Genomic DNA, 24,399 nt, shown 5'->3' on the forward strand with positions numbered 1-24,399 from the left:
GTTCCGCTTGCGTGGAAGGTCCCGTGCGGCCCTGATAAGTTCCGAGCGCCTACTAGACCCCTTTTAGAAAGACCCTCTTGCCCGGAAAACGTTCAATGGAAGGATCGTTCTGATTGCCACTCTACTATAAGGCTCCTTGCTCTAGCCGTCTGTTTTTCTGGCGCAATTTGCGCCAGGCTAGCGCTTCGTAATTCTTCCCCTTTCTTTGAAGGCGCCTTGCGCCAAGAAAAATTTTCTAGAACGCGGCTCGCGCTCAGTTGCTGGAACGCGGCTCGCATTTGGTTGTAGGAACGCGGCTCGCGCTAGTCTGTTTGCTGGAACGCGGCTCACTGCTGGCTGTTGGAACGTGGCTCACGCTAGCTTGCTGGAACGCGGCTTCCTGGCTGGCTCTTGCTCAGTGTTCTCTTAGTTTTCAGAGAACGCGCTAGATCATCCAAACTCCAAACATATACATTCTTCGTCTTTTCGGATGTAAGATGAAGAGACGCACTTTTTTAAGGATGCTCTTCAATGGCTATCCTTGGCAGTCTGGGACGCTCTACAGAACCTGCGAGGGGACGCCTAATCGGTGGGGATTCTCTGAAGCCTCCTTACGGCTTTCGACATTCCTTCTCCCCTGGGCGTGGGAGCTTGAAAGAGGTTCTAGGCCTTGAGAACGAGACAGAGCCGATCAGACGCACCCTCCACTGCAATGGGGAACACTAGTAATCACTTCTTACCTTTTAATAGCTCGCATTTTGAGCCACAATCCTTGTCTTCAAATTGCAATTATGAATTTGAAGTTTCTGCGAAGTAAGAAGGTGATGAGGATGCAACACTACTAGTACTGTTAATACTCTAATTGCTCGTTAGTACGAGTATCCAAAAAACTTTTAAAAGAAACGTATCTAGTTACATGCTTTACTGACTCCCTAAAGTAGGAAGTCAGTTTATTTCCTCAATCAATTCTAACACTTATTACACGTATTAATGAATAAATATTAATATTTCCCTTTCTTGCAAACTATGTGAGTGTCTACCGAAAATTTCGGTAGTTACACGTCATATATTCTTCGAAATTTTCGAAGCCAAATTCATTAAAAAGTTAATAAAAGCGTATGCCGAACCAAAGACCCAGTACTTCCCCTGCAAAAAAGACAGCCCCAGAAGATCGATGGCGATGAAAAACGAAAATCAAGTCAGGAGGTAGCAACAACACATGTTGACACTACCGCGACAGAGAAAATCTGGTTCTAGAACGGGGAATGGTTTCCTATTCCTGCCACCAGCGGCAGGGGGGGTAGATCACCTGACCTACCTGCAGCGTGTGCCACGAAATTCGAATTTCTGTCGGACGTCAGAGACATAAGCTAAGTATATATCTGCCGGGGAAGTTGCATGTACAAAAATATGTATGTACTTCACTTGTACAAGGATTAATAGATTTGTTTTTCACCATTATAACTATGTAGGAACACTCTCTAGAATGTTTACATTCATAAAATAAAAAATTTTTTATTAACCCTCTTACGCCGAAGGGGTATAATAAAAATTTTCTCCCGTGTGCCGAGGGGGTCTCGGAGTGAGCACCAAAGCGGAAAAAATATTTTTTTAAAAAAATCACAGCACGCTTAGTTTTCAAGATTTAAGAGTTCAATTTTGGCTCCTTTTTTTGTCATTGCCTGAAGTTTAGTATGCAACCATCAGAAATGAAAACAAATATCATTATCATATATAAATAATGATAGCGCAAAAACGAAATTTCATATAATTGTATTCAAATTGCACTGTGAGCAAAACTGTTAAAGCTAACGAGTTAATTTTTTTATTTCGTTGTATTGTACACTAAATTGCGATCATTTTGGGTATATAACACATTGTAAAACGACACAGCAACACAGAGAAAATATTATCACAAAATGATGCATGAATTCATAATGCGCGGATGTAAACATTTTTTTTCAAAAATTCACCAAAATCTCAAATATTATTCTAGAGACTTCCAATTTTTCAAAATGAAGATAAATGATTGAATATTACTATACTGTAAGAGTTTTAGCTTACAATTGCAGTTTTCGACCATTTCAGACGAGTTAAAGTTGACCGAATGTAGAATTTTTTATATATTTTTTTTATATGCAAATATTTTGAAAATGAGAAAAGCTACAACCTTCAATTATTCTTTATTGTATTCTACATGAAATTGCACACATTTTCATATATAAAACTCTATGAAACGCCTAATATGAAATGGAGCAAATATTACGAGAATGCGACGTACACATTTCGGAGATTTGTGGCGGAGAATCTGCGCGTGGAGGGAAGGAAAGTGTTTTTTTAAAATTCACCATACATCTAAATATTGTGCTAGAGACTTCGAATTTCTTTCAAAATGAAGATAAATGACTGAATATTACTAGACTGTAATACTTTTAGCTTACAATTGCGTTTTTCGATTATTTCAGTAGAGTCAAAGTTGACCGAACGTGATTTTTTTTCTATTTATCGTGATTTATATGCAAATATTTCAAAAATGAGAAAAGCTACAACCTTAAATCATTTTAAGTTGTATTCTACATGAAATTGCACACATTTTCATATATATAACTTTATGTAACGGCTAATTTAAAATGGTGCAAACATTACGACAATCGCACGAAAAAATTTCTGATTTTTTTCAGAAGAGTTACTGCGCGGACGTAAGGAAAATGTTTTTTTTTTTTATAAATTCACCATAAATCAAAATATTGTGCTAGAGACTTTCAATTTGTTGCAAAATGAAGGTAAATGATTGAATATTACTAGAATATAAGGGAGTTTTTTTAGCTTTACAAATTTGCGTTTTGGACCATTTCGGTAGAGTCAAAGTTGACCGAAGGTTGAAATTTTGGCACTTATCGTTATTTATATGAAAATATTTCAAAACTGATAAAAGCTACAATCACGAGTATTTTTTTGTATTCTACATGAAATTGTGCACATTTTCATATATAATACTCCATCTGAGTGCCTTTGTAGGACTAGAGTCTCCTGAACTGTAAGAAAGACTAGACACTTCCACGGCACCTATCCAACAGCTGCCTTTGCCAACACCTGGGATGTTACAGGTGTGACTGAGGGGGGCGACTACTTGTGGGGCAGACCCCACCGGCCTCCCATGGGCCTCCAGTATGCCTCCTCCTGGGGCTGGGCGAGTATGGCAGTGACCTTTGCCTAGGAGAGTCAGTGGGATGGATAGCCACCTGCTCCACAATTACTTAACTCACTTTAGCACTGGCACTTTTGCTAAACTTGTCAATGAGAAAACACACGGATGCCCCAATTTGGGCAACAGTGGAAGCAACAATGTCAAATTTTCAGACAAATTTTGCCTTGAGGCTGGTGAAGCGGTCCGGTTTGGAAGCACGGGAGTCAAAATAAGGCAAAAAATCAAATACTTGAAAAAAGTTGGTTTAACTTGAAACCTAACTAGCTAAGCAAAGCTGAAGGCTAACTAGACCATGAATACTTCACCAAAGGAGATGATCCAACAAATTATAAAACAAGTTGCTTGTTCTTAACACCTTGCTTGCAGAAAACAAACTGAGCTCTTTTACCTTGAAAGTAGAAACTCTTAGCTAAGTAATTACTTTTATAAAAATACAAATTAATTAAACATTTGTCATTTGTTCACATGTGGAGCAAACCTTTGGTCCTGACAATAGGATCGACTCATAATTGGAAGGAGGTATGAAAATCATACCATTATGGTAAAAAATAAGGCAATTTTACAAATTCACTTCACAAAAGGAAATGATATGGTAGTTCTATTTTCATAAAGACAATAAAACTAAAGGCCAAATTTTCACAATAATTTTCATGTTTCATAATCATAAACTACATTTTATGAGTGTTTTTGGTTTTCCAAACAACAATTAAAGCACTAATATTCTTGAGAGAAAAGTTACATCTTCTCCAAGTACACTAGTATTCTATGTGGGAAAGACCTATTAACTAAATCATCAAAAGTTAATCTTTATTCTAGATAACCTCCAGACAATGACTGACCAATGCCTTAATTCTGTGGGGTCTTGTCTGAGTTACAAACTATATCCCTAGCATAACAATTCATACACCTGCTTGATCACCTCACAAAGCTAGAAAAAGGTTATTATTGGTACTTCTTTCTTGTGCCTCCTGGAGGTGTAATATTTTTAATGACACTTCAAGAGGTGGCAAACGCAGCTTTGCCAAAAAACTGAGAGAGAGGGATTATCTAATCTAGAGATTAGAGAGTTCACCTCATCCAGAAAATCATAAACAAGTAGAGAATAATGAAGCCAAAATAACAGCAGAGATTCCAGGCAAAACTCAACATATAACTGGCCTTGAAATATATCTGATGGCATAAAAGCGGCTTGGGCATGTAAACTACACCCCTATTTCAGCAGGATAAATTCAGGAAAAAAGTTTTCACCGGAGAAGTTTATAATCCCACATAAAAAAATTTGAAAAACCTAATATTTTTTGGTGGAGGGCAGACTATCAGTCATAAGGTATACATTTTTTTAAAATGACTATCAGTCATAAGGTATACATTTTTTGAAAATAAAATTGAGCTAAATTTTTTTTATTAATTTCTTTAACGATTAATTTTATTAGACCACTTAGGTAAATAAACTCTTCTAGGGCTGGCCCATGGGATCACTAATATCCTGGTTGAAGCAAATATCCAAACCTCTGTTGTGTTTGAAAACAGAGCACAGCATTGATCAAGAATTTAACAGCCGTATTCCAACCTGTGCTGAAAGTAATTCCTAATGTAAAAGACCGAGGGTTTGTATGCCATGTAGGAACAATCCTTGCCTTACAAACTTTGATTGTTTTTAACCAGTTTCCAGCTGGCGCTATAAGATTATCCTATTGTTAAGACCGAAGGTTTGCTCTGCGTATGAACAAAATGCCTATAACCCACAGATCATTCTAAAATTTTAGCAAATATTTACTTTGCTTCACAATTTAAATGTTTAATTACGTCATACCAATTTCTACTTATGAAATATTGCCTAATATATATATAAAAGAAAGATGTTGTTATAAAAAACCAAAGCTCAGAAAGATAATGGAACATGAGTAGGTAAACAAAAAGTACAATATTTTCTTCATTAAGCTTATACTGGTTGAAAATCACTGACATGAGATAAACTTGCCTATCTAACAGCAAAAAAAAACCATGAATACAAAATGCATATACTGAGATATATAAAAAACCATACTGTAAGCAAAGGTATAAAACAGATCATGGCACCTTTACCTTCAGAGCCCATAATGAAATGCTGCACGTCAGGACCAGCTGATACCCTAGGACCAGCAGTGTATCGCTCCACAGTTCCTCTTGGAGTTACTGCTTTCACTTGTACAACAAGGTCTTCAATATTTCCATAAATATTTTTTTTCATTCCTGAGGCTCTAGTAGCTACCCATCCACCAAGACTAAAAAAAATAAAACAATATACAGTGAAACCACATATTCGTGTTCTTGTTGACATTCGCGGACTCATGTACTATTTGCGGATTCTCTATGGACCATATCTTCCCATTATTCGCAGGAAATTCACTTATTTGTGATATTTTTCTATGAGAAATATCCACAAATTATTGTATTTTCATATCAATTTTGTGATTAAATGCACTTTTTGATAAAACTATAAAAAAAACAAGTATAAGCATGTTTAGTGAGTTTTTCTTGAGTCTGAGCTGACAAAATAGGCATTTTTATACTGTTTCTAAGTTTCTGTGGATTCTAGATATTCGTGCATCTCCTGCGAATACGGGGGTTGACAATACTTTTAAGATTGGTTAACTATTACAAAACACTACTGTTCACAAAAATTTTTTTAAACAAAATACCTTTAACATTGCAGAATTTCATGAAAAAAAATTGTCAGGATGCATATTTTAGGGGATATAAATTATGTAGTTAGAAAATATATATGTACTATATGGAAAAGCAACTCAATTACAGCCAGATCTAATTTTACTGGTTACCTCTGTGTGTTTACCATATATTCATTGGTTTTTCACTGTAATACTTGACATTTTACCTGAGAATATGATACCAAACTAATACTACAATGTTTGTTGGTTACAATTTTAGCTTCTTACTCTAAATCTTCTGATTTCAACTTATTATTCTTAACTCTGCTGTTTCTGTATAAAAGTAGAACAATGTAGTATCTACATTTTCATGATATCTATATCTTTAAAGTTTACTTTATGAAGTTGCAAAACTTAAAATTATTTAATGGAACTGTAAAATTCTAGAGAAAAAGTACACATGAATACTGTAAATTACATGTGATTAAAACAAAAAGTTTAAAAATCATGATACAACTACTGTAAATGCATCTGGCAAACTGCAATTTCCTTAAACATGGTGCAAGTGCACCATAATAATTACCTAGAAAATTCATAGGAGTCTGGTTCATGTCCAGTAACATAACCTCTGGCTTTTAGTTGACGTTCCAAATCTTGACCAATAATGCCCGATTCTATTCTAGCAGTCAGGTTCTTTTCATCAACCCACAATATACGACGCTAAAATGGAACGGAATACTGTGAAGTTGACTGATCAATTCTAAAAAAATAATAATATATCACATAATTACTATATAAACAGTAGACCTACAAGCTAATAATGTACATGAAGAAAAGACCTACAGAAAAGACAACATCTAAAAATGCATGGAGAGAATAATTTTTCAAATCAGATAACACCATGGTTTAAAAACAACAGTCAGTTGTAAGTATGGGGTCATCAGAAAGTGTGGGCTTCTCTGCCATAAATAGAATGAATCGACCTGGTCATTACTACTTCCCAAGAAGTACAAAAGTGACAGAACAGCATAACAGCCTAGTTTAAAATGATAGAATAAAATTCAATCACAAGGGAGAAGCAAGTTAAGCTCCTAAAAACCTAAACAGTGCCTATTAGTTTCCAGGCTCAACATCCCTTCTTGATAAATCATAGTTGGGAAACCTTTGGCAACAGCATTAATGAGGCCTTTTTTAATACACTTAAGCCATTTTGCCTTTTTTTCTTTATTTCCACTTAGGTAGTTCCTGAACAGTTAGGTTTTGGTAATAAATATCAATTACAAATGAAAACTGATAACTATTGTTAAATGTCAGACATCAGATTCTAACATAAATGACTGCATCATCACTGCAAATTCATATATCTATAGCTAATAACACGCTAGTCTGAATATGTAAACATTTGTTCGCCTACATTCAAAATGCCAACACTCAGATTTTCCAGAACGGAAGAAATGTGATTTCCGTGTTGCTTATTTACTGTCCCTCCTCACAGATGGTAACATTCTTTACAATCTAAATTCATCATTGGGAAAGAGAACACCAGGTGGCAAATAAACAAAAACTGTGAAATTCATTTTTAAAACACTTTGCACTTAAATGTTTGCAGGTGACTTTGCATTGTAAATACTACAGTGTAAGGGATATCATGGAGCACAATAGTAACACAGGCTTAGTATTGTATGGTAGGGAATAGTTTTTTGTGGTCTAATGCAAATAATTTCAAATCTCTCCCATTTAGCTCCTAGTCCATAACAGCTTCAATACATTAATTACCTTTTTAGGAATCCTTTATATTTCATCTCTTGTAACTGAAGGAACTGTGTTAAGTGATTCTGAGAATGATCATACTCATCCTCTTTTAAGGACGTATTTTGGAAATAGGTTTTTTACTAGATGCATTTGCTACTGAATAACCAGCAACTACTGTTTTGGCATCAGAGGAGGCAGATATGTGCTAACAGCACTGGCACTGATTTAGCAGATGCTCACAAAAACAGCATGCAATGGAAGTGATATTTGCTGTTCCAGTCTAAAAGAGGTAGATGTATCGGCAACAATTGGCACACGAGCAACAGCTAATGCTCCAACCCCAAAGAGACAGATTCACCAACAAGGATGATGTTTTGATAATAACTAATTATGCAAATATTTTGTCATGCTTTGTCTTATTTTTTAACTTTTATAATGAAGTATTTTACATGAGAACACTCTTGGGTCAAGCTGGTTCAGTCACTGATGTGTGATTATAAAAATGATATTGTTATGTTACAATAAAGTTTCATACATACTTACCTGGCAGATATATACATAGCTAAGATATATACATAGCTAAGACTCCGTCGTCCCCGACAGAAATTCAAATTTCGCGCCACTCGCTACAGGTAGGTCAGGTGATCTACCGCCTGCCCTGGCGGCAGGACTAGGAACCATTCCCGTTTTCTATCATATTTTCTCTCTTCCACCTGTCTCCTGCGGGGAGGCTGGGTGGGCCATTAATTGTATATATCTGCCAGGTAAGTATGTATGAAACTTTATTGTAACATAACAATATCATTTTCATACAATCAACTTACCTGTCAGATATATACATAGCTGATTGGCACCCTTTGGTGGAGGGTAAGAGACAACTACTTATGGAATAGACAGGTAAACAACATATGTTGTAGGTATAAATAAAACCTTGGTTCCTACCTGACAGGTGGTAGACTTCGTGGGTGTTTGCCCAGTAGTCTGCATCACCTCAAGAAACTTTAGCGAGATATATGATCTATGGCCAAGAGTTCTTGTGGGTCTGCCGATGGGTCTTATCCGCTTACTCGGCAGAGCCTGAAAGGACTTTGTCAATGGGTGCTGATCCACTTATATGACAATACACCTTATGAAGGAGCATACAACCAATCCCGACCACCTGATCCTAACCACATGTTAAAAATAAAGATTTGTTCCGAGTTATCCCCCGAACTCTTCACAACAACCATAACTCAAAAGCACAATACGCACACATACATAATTTTCAAAAAAAATTTTTTATACTCATCTAATTAGATATCACAACAGTTTCTTACTGAACAACAGAGACGGCCGCCCGTGCAGCACCAAGTCCTTTTTGTTAGAAGAGACTCTAGAACATATCTAAAAAGAAGGTAAGTATATACTTAAGGATTGGTGTTGGCTCCCATACCCAGGATCGTATCCGCCGATACAAAAGGACCCAGAGAAAAACATTTCTCATAGGTCACGAACGTCTTTCAAGTAATGAGATGCAAATACTGAGTTGCATCTCCAAATGTCGTATCTATGATGTTTTTAAGTGACATATTCTTTTGAAACGAGAGAGACGTCGCTACTGCTCTCACTTCATGAGCTTTCACTCTTAACAGTCGGAACTCTTCGTCAGGACAGATCTTATGCGCGTCTGTAATGACGTTTCTCACAAAGAATGCAAGAGCATTCTTGGACATTCAGTCTTGGTGGGGTCTTTTACCGCGCACCAAAGACCTTGCCTAGAGCCTCCCATCTGGTGCTTTCTCTGAAGGTAGAATTTCAGAGCTCTTACAGGACAGAGACCTCTCTGCTTCTCTGCCTACGAGACTCGATAAGCCTTTAACTTCGAATGACTTAGGCCAGGGATTCGTGGGATTCTCGTTTTTAGCTAAAAACTGGGTTTTAAACGAGCAAATAGCTGAGTCTCCCTTGAATCCTACTTTATCCTGCAGAGCATGTAATTCACTAATTCTCTTTGCCGTAGCTAAAGATAATAGGAATAGGCATTTCCTGGTGATGTCTCTAAACGACGCCAGATGAGGAGGTTCGAACCTTTCGGATGACAGGAACTTGAGTACCACGTCTAGGTTCCAGTTAGGACGGACCGGTTCCTTAGACTTTGAAGTCTCAAAGGACCTTATGAGATCGTGGAGATCCTTGTTATCTGCCAGATCTAATCCTCTATTCCTGAAGACTGCCAAAAGCATACTTCTGTATCCCTTTATTGTGGATACAGCTAGATGAGATTCTTCTCTCAGGAATAGAAGGAAATCCGCAATTTCCGCTACAGAGGTAGTGGAGGGGGACACTTCTTAGTTCTGCACCACCTTCTAAAAACCTCCCACTTGGACTGATATACTTGTCTAGTGGAGGTTCTGCGGTCTCTCGCGATCGCGCTTGCAGCTTTACAAGAAAACCCTCTCGCTCTGACGAGTCTTTCGATAGTCGAAAAGGCAGTCAGGGCGAGAGCGGGGAGGTTTTGATGATACCTCTGGAAGTGTGGCTGTTTGAGAAGATCCATCCTTCTTGGAAGGGATCTGGGAAAATCTACGATCCACTCCACCACCTCCGTGAACCAATCCTTCTTGGAAGGGATCTGGGAAAATCTACGATCCACTCCACCACCTCCGTGAACCAGTCTTGAGCCGGCCAAAAGGGGGCTATCAATGTCATCCTCGTCCCCTTTGAAGCCACAAACTTTTTCAGCACTAGTCCCAGGATTTTGAACGGAGGAAAAGCGTAGACGTCTACGTGAGACCAGTCTAGTAGGAAGGCGTCTACCATCAGAGCTCTGGGGTCTTCCAGACCGAGCAAAAGACTGCCCAAGCCTTCCTTTTGGAGATGAACGTGGCGAAGAGATCCACATGAGGAGTCCCCCACAGAGACCAGAGATCTTGACACACATCTTCGTGTAGGGTCCACTCTGTGTGAAGGACCTGGTTCCTCCTGCTGAGCCTGTCCGCCCTCACATTCCTTTCTCCCTGAACGAACCTTGTAAGTAGGGAGATGTTCCTCTGAGACGTCCAAAGTAAAAGATCTTTTGTAAGTTCGTAAAGGAACAAGGAGTGAGTCCCTCCTTGTTTCCGAATGTAGGCAAGTGCTGTGGTGTTGTCCACGTTTACTTGAACTATTTTGTTCGAAACAAGAGGTTCTAGACTCTTCAGAGCCAGGTGTACGGCGAAGAGCTCTTTGCAGTTTATGTGCCAAGACACCTGTGCTGCTTCCCAGGTGCCTGACACTTCCTTCGAGCCTAATGTTGCTCCCCAACCTTTCTCCGACGCGTCAGAGTACAACACTAGGTCTGGGTTCTGGATTTTTAGAGAGATTCCTTTGTTCTCCTTCAGAGGGGGCCACCACCATTCCAAGTGCGGTCTTATCTCCACTGGAATGGGAAAGGCGTCTGAAAGATGTCCGGTCTTCCAACTCCAAGACCTCTTGAGGAAGAATTGAAGCGGACGTAAATGAAGTCTTCCTAGTGGGAAGAACTGTTCGAGCGAGGAAAGGGTCCCTAGAAGGCTCAGCCATTCCCTCGCCGACGTCTGTTCCTTCCCTAAGAAGAGAGAGACTTTCTGCAAACCTTTTGCGATTCTCTCTTGCGAAGGAAATACTCGAAAACCCCGAGAATCCATCTGAATCCCCAGATAGACTAAGTTCTGTCTGGGGGTCAGGTGTGACTTCTCAAGGTTTACGAGTAATCCCAACGATCTGATCAGGTTTAATGTCAACGTAAGGTCCTCCAAGCACTGTCTCTCTGATCTGGCCCTGATGAGCCAGTTGTCCAGATACAGAGAGATATTTACACCTTTGAGGAGAAGAAACCTCGCCACATTCTTCATCAGGCTTGTGAAGACCTGAGGAGCTGTGGAAAGGCCGAAACACAAGGCTCTGAACTGAAAGATCCTTCCCCCTGTCATGAAACGGAGGTACTTCTTCCATGAAGGGTGGATCGGGACGTGAAAATAGGCGTCCTGGAGATCCAGAGACACCATCCAATCTCCTTGTCGCATTGACGCAAGAACTGAGGCAGAAGTCTCCATCGAGAACTTCTCCTTCTGAACAAATTTGTTCAGAGAGCTGATGTCTAGTACTGGTCTCCAGCCTCCCGAGGCTTTCGCAACCAGAAAAAGGCGATTGTAAAACCCCGGGGAGTTTTGATCCAGTACTAGTTCTATCGCTCTCTTGTCCACATATGATCACTATCGATCGAAGGAGTATCTCTCAGCACAGGATCCTTGTACTTGGCTGTTAGTTCCGCGGTGTTGACGTTAGGGGAGGAGTGTCCAGGAAAGGGATTTGATATCCCTTCCTTATTACAGACATTGATGAAGCGTCTGTGTTTATACGTGCCCAGGCCTCCACAAATCCCAGGAGCCTGGCACCTACTGGTGCTTGGAGGAGAGAAGCATCACTTTCCCTTTTTAAAGGGACGAAAGGCAGACCTACCTCTCTTCTCAGGAGCCTTCCTTCTTGCGGGAGCTCTGGAGGTCGGGCCACCTCGAAAGGGCTGAACTGATGTACTCGGTCCTTTCTTTTCCGTCGCAGGAGCAGGTTTCTTTTTCCTTGCTGACTGAGTAAGAAGGTCTTGAGTCGCCTTCTCAGTTAATGAACAAGAAATGTCCTTCACTAACTGAGAAGGGAACAAAAAGTCTGACAATGGAGAGTACAGTAGCGCTGCCCTCTGAGAGTGGGAGACCGCTTTTGTCAAAAAGGCACTATAGACTGTCCTCTTCTTAAGAAGACCTGCTCCAAATAAAGAGGAGATCTCAATCGAGCCATCCTGTACCGCTTTGTCTATACAAGACAAAATACACAGAAGGACTTCTGGTTCGAGTCCTTCAGAATCATGGGCTTTCTTGGACATCACCCTAAGGGACCAATCTAAGAAGTTGAAAAACTTCTAATACATGGAAGAGTCCCTTGAGGAGATGATCCAGTTCTGAAATGCCCCAAGTTATAAGGGCAGAGTTCAAACTTTGTCTTCGTGAAGCGTCGACTAAGGTCGAAAAGTCCGCTTCTGTCGAAGACGGAAGAGAAATGCCCATATTCTCTCCCGTCTGATACCAAATGCCTCGTTTACCAGCTAGTCTCGCTGGGGCATGCAGTAAGACCGTTCTGACCTACTCCTTCTTCGACTTCATCCATGAGTTTAAGGACTGAAGAGCCCTCTTCATCGAAATGGCGGGCTTCATTCTAAGAAAAGACGAAGACTTCTTCGTCTTTGCGCTCGAGAAAAGAGAGCGCGAAGAGGAGCGGCAGGGGTCAAGTCGTCTCCATACTCTTCTAGAAGTAAGGCTGTCAAAACTTTATAGTTCGATAGTCCTTCTCTTCCCTGATACTCGTCTTCCGAGTTTACTTCTAACTCGGGGTCTAGATGAGTCTCCGCTAACAAATCAGGACGTCTTTCCTCTGGGGGAGACAAACTCCTGATAGGAGAGGGACTAAGGGAATGATATTCCTTCCTCTTCAAAGCTTTAATAGAAGCTTCCTTCTTGGAAGGAGCCAACAGCCTAGGCTTCTCTCCATAAAAGGATGACGCCTCCCGCTTGGATGACGCTTCTCGTCCGCCAAGCGTCCTGGCTGACGCCTCCCGCTTGTCTGGCTGCTGACGTCTGGATGACGCCTCACGCCTGGAAGACGCTTCGCCCTCAACTGGCGTCCTAACTGGCGCCAATACCTAGGTTGGAGCCTCGCGCTTATAAGACGCTTTGATGACGCTTCACGCCTATAATACGCCTCACGTCTATCTGGCGTTATGTTTCTGCCGTTAAGGTTCCCCCTTCCCTCGATCTCGATCTCGAAACTGAAGCCTCTGCGGTATGTTTGGAAGCTTCACGTCTGCATGACGCCTCTCGATTTGCAGAGAGATGACGAGTCTTCTTGATTGGAAGCGAAACGTCCTTCTTACGAGGAGGATCCCTCGCTAACACTCCCACCAAAGAGGCTAGCTGTTCCTGCACCGCCATGAGAATCTTTCTGGAAGTTTCTCCCACGTCATCTTCAATCGGGGGAGAAGTAGCAGGAAAGCGTTCTGCTACGTCCACGTAGGGTGACGCTGACGCCACCTTCGCCTTTTTAATAGACGAGGGAGCTTCATCTGAGAAGCGCTCCGGGCTCGAATCCAATTCAGGTTCTCTCAAATGCCGTTTCAGAGGCCTAGAGAGATCCGAATCCTTCCACCCTCGTTTAGGTGAGGGAGAGGGAGAGGATGAGAAACACTCTCGCAGGACGCTTTTTCTAAAGCGTCCCTGAGCAGCCTGCATCGAAACAGAGCCTGCTGAAGGGACGTCTGACCGTTGGGGATTCCCCACGACCTCCTTAAGGCTTTCGACTTTCCTTCTCCTCTGGGCATGGGAGCTTGGAAGAGGTCTAGGCCTGGGAGCGTCGCAGGGACGATCAAACGCCCCCTCCACAACACTGGGAGAACTCACTTCACTGTACAGTTCACTTTCACTAGCCTTACCTTGTAAGTCCGCCATTTTGGACTTCATCTGATGAATCGTAGCCTTCAGATCGGCGATTTCTGAGGCCGATTCAGAAAGTAAAGCTTGTGAATTTGACATATAGGGAGAATCCAACTCATCAGGATTAGAAATAGGATCAATAAAAGGCTCAATAGGCCTTGTACTCACACCTTTCAAACGTCTAACCCTATCCCTCTCTAACTTCTTCAAATAAGAAGTTAAAGTCTTCCATTCTTCTGCATTTAATCCCTCACATTCATGACAGGTATTAGTAGAAGAACACTGAAACCCCCTACATTTACGACATACAGTGTGAGGATCAACCGAAGCCTTCGGTATCCTCACCCTGCAGCCTACATTCACACACATTCTCACACTCACATTTGAATCAGACATACTGAGAAAATTCCAAAAAGCAAGTCCCAAATCAGTCCACAGTAGCGAATGCCAAAAACACGATCCAGATACGTCACCAAAAAGCCGAGAAACGATGATCAAAGGATGAAATAAGAAGCTAAGTCAGGAGGTAATAACAACAATGTTGATACCACCGGCGACAGAGAAAATATGATAGAAAACGGGAATGGTTCCTAGTCCTGCCGCCCAGGGCAGGCTGTTAGATCACCTGACCTACCTGAAGCGAGTGGCGCGAAATTTGAATTTCTGTCGGGGACGACGGAGTCTTAGCTATGTATATATCTGACAGGTAAGTTGATTGTATGAAAAGACCAGGTTTATATAGCTCATCAATCAGAAGCCCACCACCTCTAGCACCAGAGGTTGTCATCTTGGGCAAATGAAATACAGACAACTGGCAGAGAAGCCACTCCAATACCACTGCATCCAACATTCCCCCCAAAATTCCTGATAGTCCAAAAGGGAAACTAAGTAACTTTGAATCATTATGAGGAACCAGTGAGCAACAACCTGTCATTACCACTGTCAAAATAGACAGACTGAACCAGAACACTGGTACCAGTAGAGCACATAGGGTGATAGGTTCTGATAGGAGCCAGAAAAGTACCTAGTGTAGGAGACTGAAGTCAAGCATGATGATCCCCAGCTGGGTCAGTGATAGGTTCGTACAGGCTGGGCATAAGTGGATGGTCAAGCTCTTGCATATCAAGTTCCAAGGAACTTGGATAGCCAAGGGTGCCAGGCAGGTGTAAAGTTACTCAATTGTGCCTCTACAAAAGCATTGGGGAGGAGAGAGCTAAAGAGAACTTCTCTTGAAGTTTACAACAGGTAGAATAGTCCTAAACAGTCCCGATCTTCAGCCGTATTCCCAGGAAAGGTGAAACCCAAGTAGTGTGAGGATAAAACCATGTAATTGGCTTTCCCAGCTACCTTCATGTTTCTCCAAAGGTAAACAGACTGGGAAGAGGTTGATGAACATAAAAAAAGAGAAAAGGAAGAAGTAAAACTTGAGGACTGAAAAGGAGACAGAAATATGCTTGTGATTCTTTCTGCTCTAGTAGTCTCTCTACAGTTCCTCAAAGTTCCTAAGAGAATTTCTAGGAACTCTCAGCAGGAACTGCAGCTATACCAGCAGAAGGAGGGTTCATGGCTATGACAGAAACCATCGGTAAGAGGTCCAGCAGCCACAATAACAGAAGATGCACCAGCTGAACCCAGAAACATCCTGCAAACAGCTCCCTGGGAATATGTAGCCCTTCACCAATCCTTTAGCCTGTTTTTATCCTCTTTTTAGATTATTCCTAAAATTTACCATTTCACTCAGTCTCCATTGTCTACTGCATATATAGCATCTATCTATTTTGCATGTTTATTGACTTTCACACATTCATAAAATGTTCAAGGCACCATCTAACCTCTTGACTCTTAAATCCCAAACATCATTTTGCCATTTCTGGAAACTTATCTCTGTAAGTGACATCTCTTCATAGGCATAAAATCTTAATTGTCAATTTCTCACTTGACCTATCCATGTCTTCAAGGCGACAATACCTTCCATGGCGTTCTCTGAAATCCTACCCCAAGGGTCTTGCTTTGCCAATGAGCAAGATGTTTAAACAAGCAGTCAGCCACTTTGAAAGAATGCATATTTATTACCTATGAAAAATGCCTAAAATCTTCAGCAGCAGCCACACTTCATACTGCTACCTATCACAACACTGACTAGCTAATTATTAAGTTATAGTAATTAGAAATATTTCTCTTTGAATAGACACCGGCTGGGTTATCAAAACATCCCCATTAAGATCCATTAAAAACAGATATCAACAGTAGGTTTCACCTTAATATTTCTAGTTTTTTTTTTTAGTTAAAGGCAATTTAACTTAAGAAGCTGAGCCAAAACTTAATTTTAAATGAAAATGTGAAAATTTGAACTAACCGAATACTTGAAACTAGCCATGAAAATCCGCTAAAAAATTCAGTAAGTGTGTGAGAAATGACTCCAAGTTTGGCCCACATTTATATTGAGCAATGCTGTGAAATCTTTATCCTGCTGAACAAATACAACACTTGTCAATTTTTCTTTTAATTTTGGAAAATGGCAAAGCATAGCCAGTCCCTGTATCCTTTGGTTGAATCAGAATTTTGTGAGATATTATTGGGAGACCATATTCATGAAGTACGTATCTAATTAAAGGCAATACTGGGGTTTTAAATAGTATAACTATGCACTCTACAAATTTCCCAAAAGAATTCACAAATTATTTGTGCTCTACCAATATTAAAAATAGAAACTTAAATACAAATTACCCATTACTAATAGAACCACCAAATTATGTAAAAACCACACAAAATACTATAAAAAAAAACTGCCTACCATCTGTGATGTATCAAGGGACACTATCATCCTGCTTTCTTCTTCAGGACAAATTAGAGCACCTGAGACACTTGTACCACCTCCGAAAGGTATCAAAACAACCTGCAATCGGCATGCCAATTCCACTATCTTTTCCACCTCTCCATGGCTAGCTGAAGGTAAAAGAAAACAAGAGAATCATATATGATTTTAGGATTTTGCAGAACTGTACCAAAAATACCATACTAAACATTTCTAAAATGTTTGACATCATATTGATGCATCCCTTTTTTATATTTACTATGATATCAAGTACAGCTACAACTCATCATCTCAGTACTTATGAGCTACACTATTACGATGATTTTTTTAAGTTACATTTTTGGAAAAATCTCTTTAATGAAATTTAGAAAATGTGTGGAATTACTGTTAGCTGTTGGATATTTTGAAAATGTTAGAGCCCAGACTATATACTGAAAACTCTTCTGATAAGCTGAATGGCTACTGTGTAAATAAAATTGGCCATTAATAAAAAAAATATATATATATTACGGAAGAGCAACAAATCCACTAGTGATTAACAATGAAATAGTATCCCAAAACTCACTTGGCCAAATAACTAAGTCAGGAATTCTTGGGAACATTCCTTCACGTAGTACAAATATCTCTGCTAGTGTATGGCCATGAGCTCTGAACAGACGATCTTCACCTTCCAAGGAATGGGTAATGCCTAAAGTTTTTACTCCTTCCAAGAACTCTGTTGAAAAAATTTCACAATGAGAAAAAATCTGTTTTGGGTAATATAAACATGGTATTTTCCATAATATAATTATGGACAGCACTTTCAACTTTCAATAAATATTTCAATTACAAAAACATTAAATTGCAATATGAGAGCATACATTACCTTTAAAAAAAGACAGTCATATAACAGGAAATCAATTACATTTCACATAATAATTTAAAAATCTTTGATTATGAAACTTTAACTACTACCGTACTATTTAACCAACATTTTTACTATGACTTTGAAATTTGTATACAACAAAATTACCATCTTGTATAATGGGCTGTGGATAATCTTGTGGCTGGGGGAGTGGTTGTGGTGGGGTGCAGTCATCAAAATTAACTCCTAGTGTATCTCGTACCCAAGACGAGAAATGAGGAAGGACCATGCTGCCAATTTTGTACCTATGAGAGATGAAATATACATCATTACCAACTTTAAATATAATTATTTATTTCACAATAAATCTACTACTGTACTGTACTTGTAAGCACAACTTTATGGTCAATGAAACCCCAGATAATTCAGTCAACGTTAATGAGAAATACAGAAAGATGGTAGTCAGCCAGTAACCCTGAAGATGGCTGTACAGTTTCATGAGTCCTCCACAGAAAACCATTTCATTTTTCACGTGTCTGTGACATTGTTTATTGCTCATGTGAGAACCCTAGAATTTTTTTTACATTCAGTAGCTTCTCACCTTACAAGTGTTTCAGGTTTCTGGTCTTCTGTTCAGTAATATAGACTCTGCAGTACAGGCTATACAAGAATGTTCAAGATATCCAAGAGCCAATAGTAATCCCATATAATTCCTAGCTCAAACTAAAATAAACTTCCCTTAGCAATTATGGATTAATATTTTACATATCAATCCATAAAATGCACATCTGAAAAGGTGCATCTAGCTGAACACCATCATAATAATGTAGCTGTTAAGTAAAAGGTCCAAGTTAATATTTTTAGAATGCCTAGACCATTCCATCTAGTGCACCCTCCATGTTTTTTTTAATACTTTTTTTTGCTAATGCAATAACTAATTATGGTACTTTCATGGTATATTTTCAATTTGGGATGAACAATGTTTGCTGAACATCTTATGAATAGAAAAAATACACAAAGACGACAAAACTATTGAGTTTCTCCGAAAAAGTTATTCTGAGTCATCTCAATGGCCTATGGCCATGTGTGATGGAGCAGAAGACCTAAAGACTTCTGTTGTACCAGGTGGCAAACAGAATGATGATGAGTCTTCCAAGATGTATCTCTGTCTGAGATTCTGGCAAAGAACATGCGTGGAGCACAAGACAAGAACCTTAAGCAAAGAGTCAAATGCCACTCAAGAGACCTTGGGTCTCTGCAATGGCAATAAAGAGCAGTTCCTGATTAGTAGTTGCAGTTCCTTAATAGTAGTTAAACCTTGGCTGTGGAGAAATAGTACTATGATGAACAATCTCTCTGTGAAGCAAGCAGCGCTCTGCCACTTTTCGAAGTCAGAGGCTGAGTTGCCTGCCAATACATCTCATTTGGAAATGTGCTTAGCTGATAGAGCTATCAAGTGCAGTAGTTACACTCAGGTATATACCTGCATGTTAACCAAAACACAAGGGAAATGAAATCCTCTAGTTTGGTGATAAATACCAACACTGTGGTGTTTTTGCTCAACAACACCAGTGGGTGTCTCAAAATCAAATTCTGAAACTCTTTGGGGCCCCCAAAAGGTTCCCTTGAGTTACAGGATGTTAATGAGAAGGTACTTATCATTTCTGTCACACACTTAAAGATAACTGTCCTACAGCTATGTGCCTATTACTCGGTCAGTAAATCTGATAACCAAAGCATGTTGCGAGGAGAATATACAAGTATATTCAAAAGGCTCCTGTTGGTTGAGAACTAACCTAATTCCTTCCTCATCATTCGAGAGAGGAGGAGATTAAAGGCTGTTAGCAGACCTCCTTCATTCTCTAATGAAAAGAGTAAAGGTCAAGCTATCCCGAAGGGAGGCTTCCATGGCAACAACAGGACACCGAAGGAAACTAACTCTAACCCAAATTGGCTGTTCCTGTTTGGGAACACATTAGAGGTGGAAGTTTGATGGAAGATGACCGAGGCCCTGAAGGAAGTACATACTTCCTGAATGATATCTGCTTACCAGGCCTCAGTTATATGTCATTGTTAACTCCAGAGACTCGACAAACAACCCTTCATCTAGGTACCAGCAAAAGATGAACACACATTATAAGCGTTCTCTCTTTCCTTCTGCAGTTTTCCCAGAAGAGAAACAGAAGGCTGAGTGTTTCCGCGATCGTCCTTTGAAGCCTGAAACTTCTTAGGGGACCAAAGAAGGGCTGGCCTGACTATAAGGTCGAGTCAAATTGTTATGAAGACCCAAAGGTCTTTACCAATACCTGAAGAACAAGGCAACTGCCCTGTCAAAACCCTTGATTACTGCAGTATCTGTCAATTCTCTGTGGAGAGAGAGGCAGAACCAAGTAAGGACTGCTCCTCTTGGTCGAGACGACTTGGGACTTAAAATCTGGAGCTCCGAATTAGGACAAAGTTCTTCTTAGCACCAGAATAGCCTACAGGTTGCCATCTGGTGTTGGGTACAAGAGCCACCGACTGGTTCAGTGTCTGTAAGACAGAATTCCTTCAGAAATGATCACATTCAAGGAAGTTGAGCCTTACAGAAGGTGAATGATCACAGATCCTGTCAGGAGACTGCTTGGAGAGACACCATTTTCATGTCTGCCAGGTTCGATGTTTCTTGTTGTGAGGGGAACATTGTTCGTGGCAAGGAAAACAGCGAGAGACCAAAGTCCGGATGAAGCGGAGACAGAACCATCTGCAGTTGGTACAGGACCCCTCCAAGGCAAAGAAGAATTGTTTCTCTTGCGGCAGCAGAAGGGAAGAGAGCTTGAGTGGGTGTCTTTAAACTGAATGAAGTACTTGCCGACTAAAAGGTATTCATCTAGTTCGAGAGTGCCCTCAGAAGCAAAGAATGCGGTGCCCGTGTGAAAACCCATGCAAGCAGTGAGGGTTATATGCAGGTGAAGCCATGGTCATATTCCCGAGATGAATGTGCTAACGAATCGGCGCAAAGATCTCGGGTGAATGAAATCGAGGTATCCATATGCCAAGAAAAAACACTTTGAGTTTTCCTGAGGCACATAACTCCTGATTTTCGCTCCTTGAAGGGAGATCCAACAAGACCCAATGAAACTCTCCTCAATTACTCTAGTGTATAACAAGATGATCCAAGGATTGATCTGGAGATACCAACCCTATAGAAAAAAAAAAAAAAAAAAAAAAAAAAAAAAAAAAAAAAAAAAGACAAACTCATCGGAATTCTCTCTGCCTTGTACCTCTCAGAACAACCTAGAAGGTCAAAAGAACAGGTAAGGAGAAAGGGCATTCCTACCTTTCCTGCTAGAAGAAGCAGCAGGAGGTGTAGATCATGGGGGATCATCAACTTGTGATGACTGCACCTCGGGGAAGGAGGGTGCTTCAGCCATGGCAAAGCACCAACCTGAGGGAAGCAGAGAGTTCACTCGGACAGAGCCAAGCACTCAACTTGGCTGATCCAAGCTGGTCCAGCCAAATCAAGTGAGCTGAGCAGATCACGTCAATGCAACTATGGGCGGTATTAGTCTGCTAAGAACTATCGCTTTCCTCCCATATGCACTAGTCTCCATTGAGGCCAAAACCACTGAAGAAGAAAGTTCAAATAGGGATTCTGTGTCCGATAGCCTATGTGTTTAGACTCTAAGGTTCACTCCAAAAGGATGGAACCTGACCAAGCACTTAGAAAAATAAAAAAAAAGTGCTGGCAGGCAGTGTTGAAACACCAAAGTTTCTTGGTAATTCTCTCATTTTGTGCTTAAACCAGACTGGAGAGTGAACTCCCCTGTACTGGGTGAGAAACGCTCAAGATTTCAAAAAATCCTGGGCAGTTGATAATACACCAGCCAAGCGCTCACGATTCTAAAAAGCGTGAGCGCTTGGTGAGCTCTCGAAGTTCAAAGGAATTTGAGTGCTAGGCGAGAACCCTGAATCTCGTAAAAAGTATCATCAAGAGCGGTACTCTATCAACTTCTGAGCGTTCACAAATCCAAGGAATCAAAGTGCTCAGTGAGCGGCAGAAATTCCAAGGAATTCAAGCGCTCAGCGAGACTCCTGAATCTCGTAAGAACAATCATTGTGAGAGGTCTTCTCGCCTTCCGAGTAAACATGATTCCAAGCACTCAGTGATGCTTGGACATTCTAATAAATTCAGGAGTTCAGAGGGACTCCTGAATCTCGTAAGAACAATCATCAGAAGTGATCTTTCTCTTGCGCCTGAACACTCAGAGAGCACTCAGTTGAACGACAGTCAGGCAAGAGCTCACAAAAACGTTTGCATTGCATGATGGCTGAAAGCAAACTGGAATGTTTACATCTGGACAGGTGGGTCTCCCAGCCTACCAGATGGCAGTTATTACCTAACCACATTGTTCAAGAATGTTAATGGCCATGTTCCAGCTTTGCTGTAAGCAATTCCTAATGTAAACTATACTCTTTGCATTTCAATACATTTTTATCTATTTGATGATTTGTTCATTATTTTATTTTAATAAGTAGAGTCTCTTCTTTTCCTTAACCCCTTCTTACTTCTTCCTAATGAACATCATATTCTTTGGAAGCTTGAATTTCAAGTCAATGGCCCCTGTGGGCTTGTTCCATATGGATAGGTTTAATCTTCTGAATAATAAAGTAATAATAAGAAAATAATTACATAAGGACAACAGAGCACTGGTTGTTAATAATTGTGAAAACAAACAGGAAATGCCCATCTTTCCCCCGACATGAGGAAAGGATTGACTGAAATTAGAGAGAAAAGGCAACATCTTACTATCAAAAGGAAAGACAGAAAAGAATTCTCACTACAGAAAATAATACATACTGAACAATTAGCAATAACAGGGAAATGCAACCTTCAGAAAGGGGGCTCAATTATAAAACCAGATGTCACTATAAACTACATGAAAAATGAATGTATAAAAATGATATTGTTATGATACAATAAAGTTTTATACATACTTACCTGGCAGATATATACATAGCTATTACTCCGTCGTCCCCGACAGAAATTCGAATTTCGCGGCACACACGGCAGGTAGGTCAGGTGATCTACCCCCCCCGCCGCTGGGTGGCGGGAATAGGAACCATACCCGTTTTCTAATTCATATTTTTTCTTCCAGCTGTCTCCTGAGGGGAGGCTGGGTGGGCCATTTAATTGTATATATCTGCCAGGTAAGTATGTATAAAACTTTATTGTATCATAACAATATCATTTTTATCATTCAACTTACCTGTCAGATATATACATAGCTGATTCACACCATTGGTGGAGGGTCAAAAACAGCTATTACTGAATAGACAGGTAAACAATGATATTGTTTATGTTGCAATAAAGTTTCATACATACTTACCTGGCAGATATATACATAGCTAAGACTCCGTCAATCCCCGACAGAAATTCAAATTTCGCGCCACTCGCTACAGGTAGGTCAGGTGATCTACCGGCCTGCCCTGGGCGGCAGGACTAGGAACCATCCCCGTTTTCTATCATATTTTCTCTCTTCCACCTGTCTCCTGCGGGGAGGCTGGGTGGGCCTTTAATTGTATATATCTGCCAGGTAAGTATGTATGAAACTTTATTGTAACATAACAATATCATTTTCATACAATCAACTTACCTGTCAGATATATACATAGCTGATTGGCACCCTTCGGTGGAGGGTAAGAGACAGCTACTATATGGAATAGACAGGGAATAGACAGGTAAACAACATATGTTGTAGGTATAAATAAAACCTTGGTTCCTACCTGATAGGTGGTAGACTTTCGCTGGTACAGGGTGTTTGCCCAGTAGTCTGCATCACCTCAAGAAAACTTTAGCGAGATATATGATCTATGGCCAAGAGTTCTTGTGGGTCTGCCGATGGCGGGGTCTTATCCGCTTACTCGGCAGAGCCTGAAAGGACTTTGTCAATGGGTGCTGATCCACTTATATGACAATACACCTTATGAAGGAGCACACAAAACCAATCCCGACCACCTGATCCTAACCATATGTTAGAACTAAGGATTGTTCCGAGTTATCCCCGAACTCTTCACAACAACCGTAACTCAAAAACCACTATGCACACATACATAATTTCTAAAAAAAAAATTATACTCATCTAATTAGATATGGAAAAAAAACAAAAAGGAAAAAAAAATTTCCCCCACTCTTACTGAACAACATAGACGGCCGCCCGTGCTAAACCAAGTCCTCCATTGTTCGAAGAGACTCCAGACCATATCTAAAAAAGAAGAAAAGTATATACTTTTCAAGGATTGGTTGGTTCGGCCTACCCGTACCCCAGAATCGTATACGGCCGATACGAAAGGACCTAGAGAAAAACACTTCTCATATGTCACACGAACGTCTTTCAAGTAATGAGATGCAAATACTGAGTTGCATCTCCAAAATGTCGTTATTCTATGATTGTTTTTAAGCGACATATTCTAATGAAACGAGAGAGACGTCGCTACTGCTCTCACTTCATGAGCTTTAACTTTCAACAGTCGTAACTGTTCGTCAGAACAGACCTTATGTGCGTCTGTAATGACGTTCCTCACAAAGAATGCCAGCGCATTCTTGGACATCAGTCTTGTGGGGTCTTTTACCGCGCACCAAAGACCTTGTCTAGAGCCTCCCATCTGATGCTTTCTCTGAATGTAGAACTTTAGAG

At 40.4% G+C, this 24,399-nt stretch overlaps 1 protein-coding gene across 1 annotated transcript in view; it reads right to left on the minus strand.

The window, feature by feature from the left end:
- LOC135212073 (alkyldihydroxyacetonephosphate synthase, peroxisomal-like) overlaps positions 1 to 24,399 on the minus strand; it is a 132,084-nt gene that overhangs the window by 86,727 nt on the left and 20,958 nt on the right. The window contains exons 4-8 of the mRNA XM_064245421.1: positions 17,891 to 18,027; positions 17,444 to 17,593; positions 16,858 to 17,009; positions 6,419 to 6,555; positions 5,273 to 5,451 (exon numbers count right to left, since the gene is read on the minus strand). Of these exons, the coding sequence (XP_064101491.1) occupies positions 5,273 to 5,451; positions 6,419 to 6,555; positions 16,858 to 17,009; positions 17,444 to 17,593; positions 17,891 to 18,027 (755 nt within the window). The remainder of the gene's footprint in view (positions 1 to 5,272; positions 5,452 to 6,418; positions 6,556 to 16,857; positions 17,010 to 17,443; positions 17,594 to 17,890; positions 18,028 to 24,399) is intronic.

The sequence above is a fragment of the Macrobrachium nipponense genome, chromosome 40, assembly GCF_015104395.2.
Source record: "Macrobrachium nipponense isolate FS-2020 chromosome 40, ASM1510439v2, whole genome shotgun sequence".
Lineage (NCBI taxonomy): Eukaryota > Metazoa > Arthropoda > Malacostraca > Decapoda > Palaemonidae > Macrobrachium > Macrobrachium nipponense.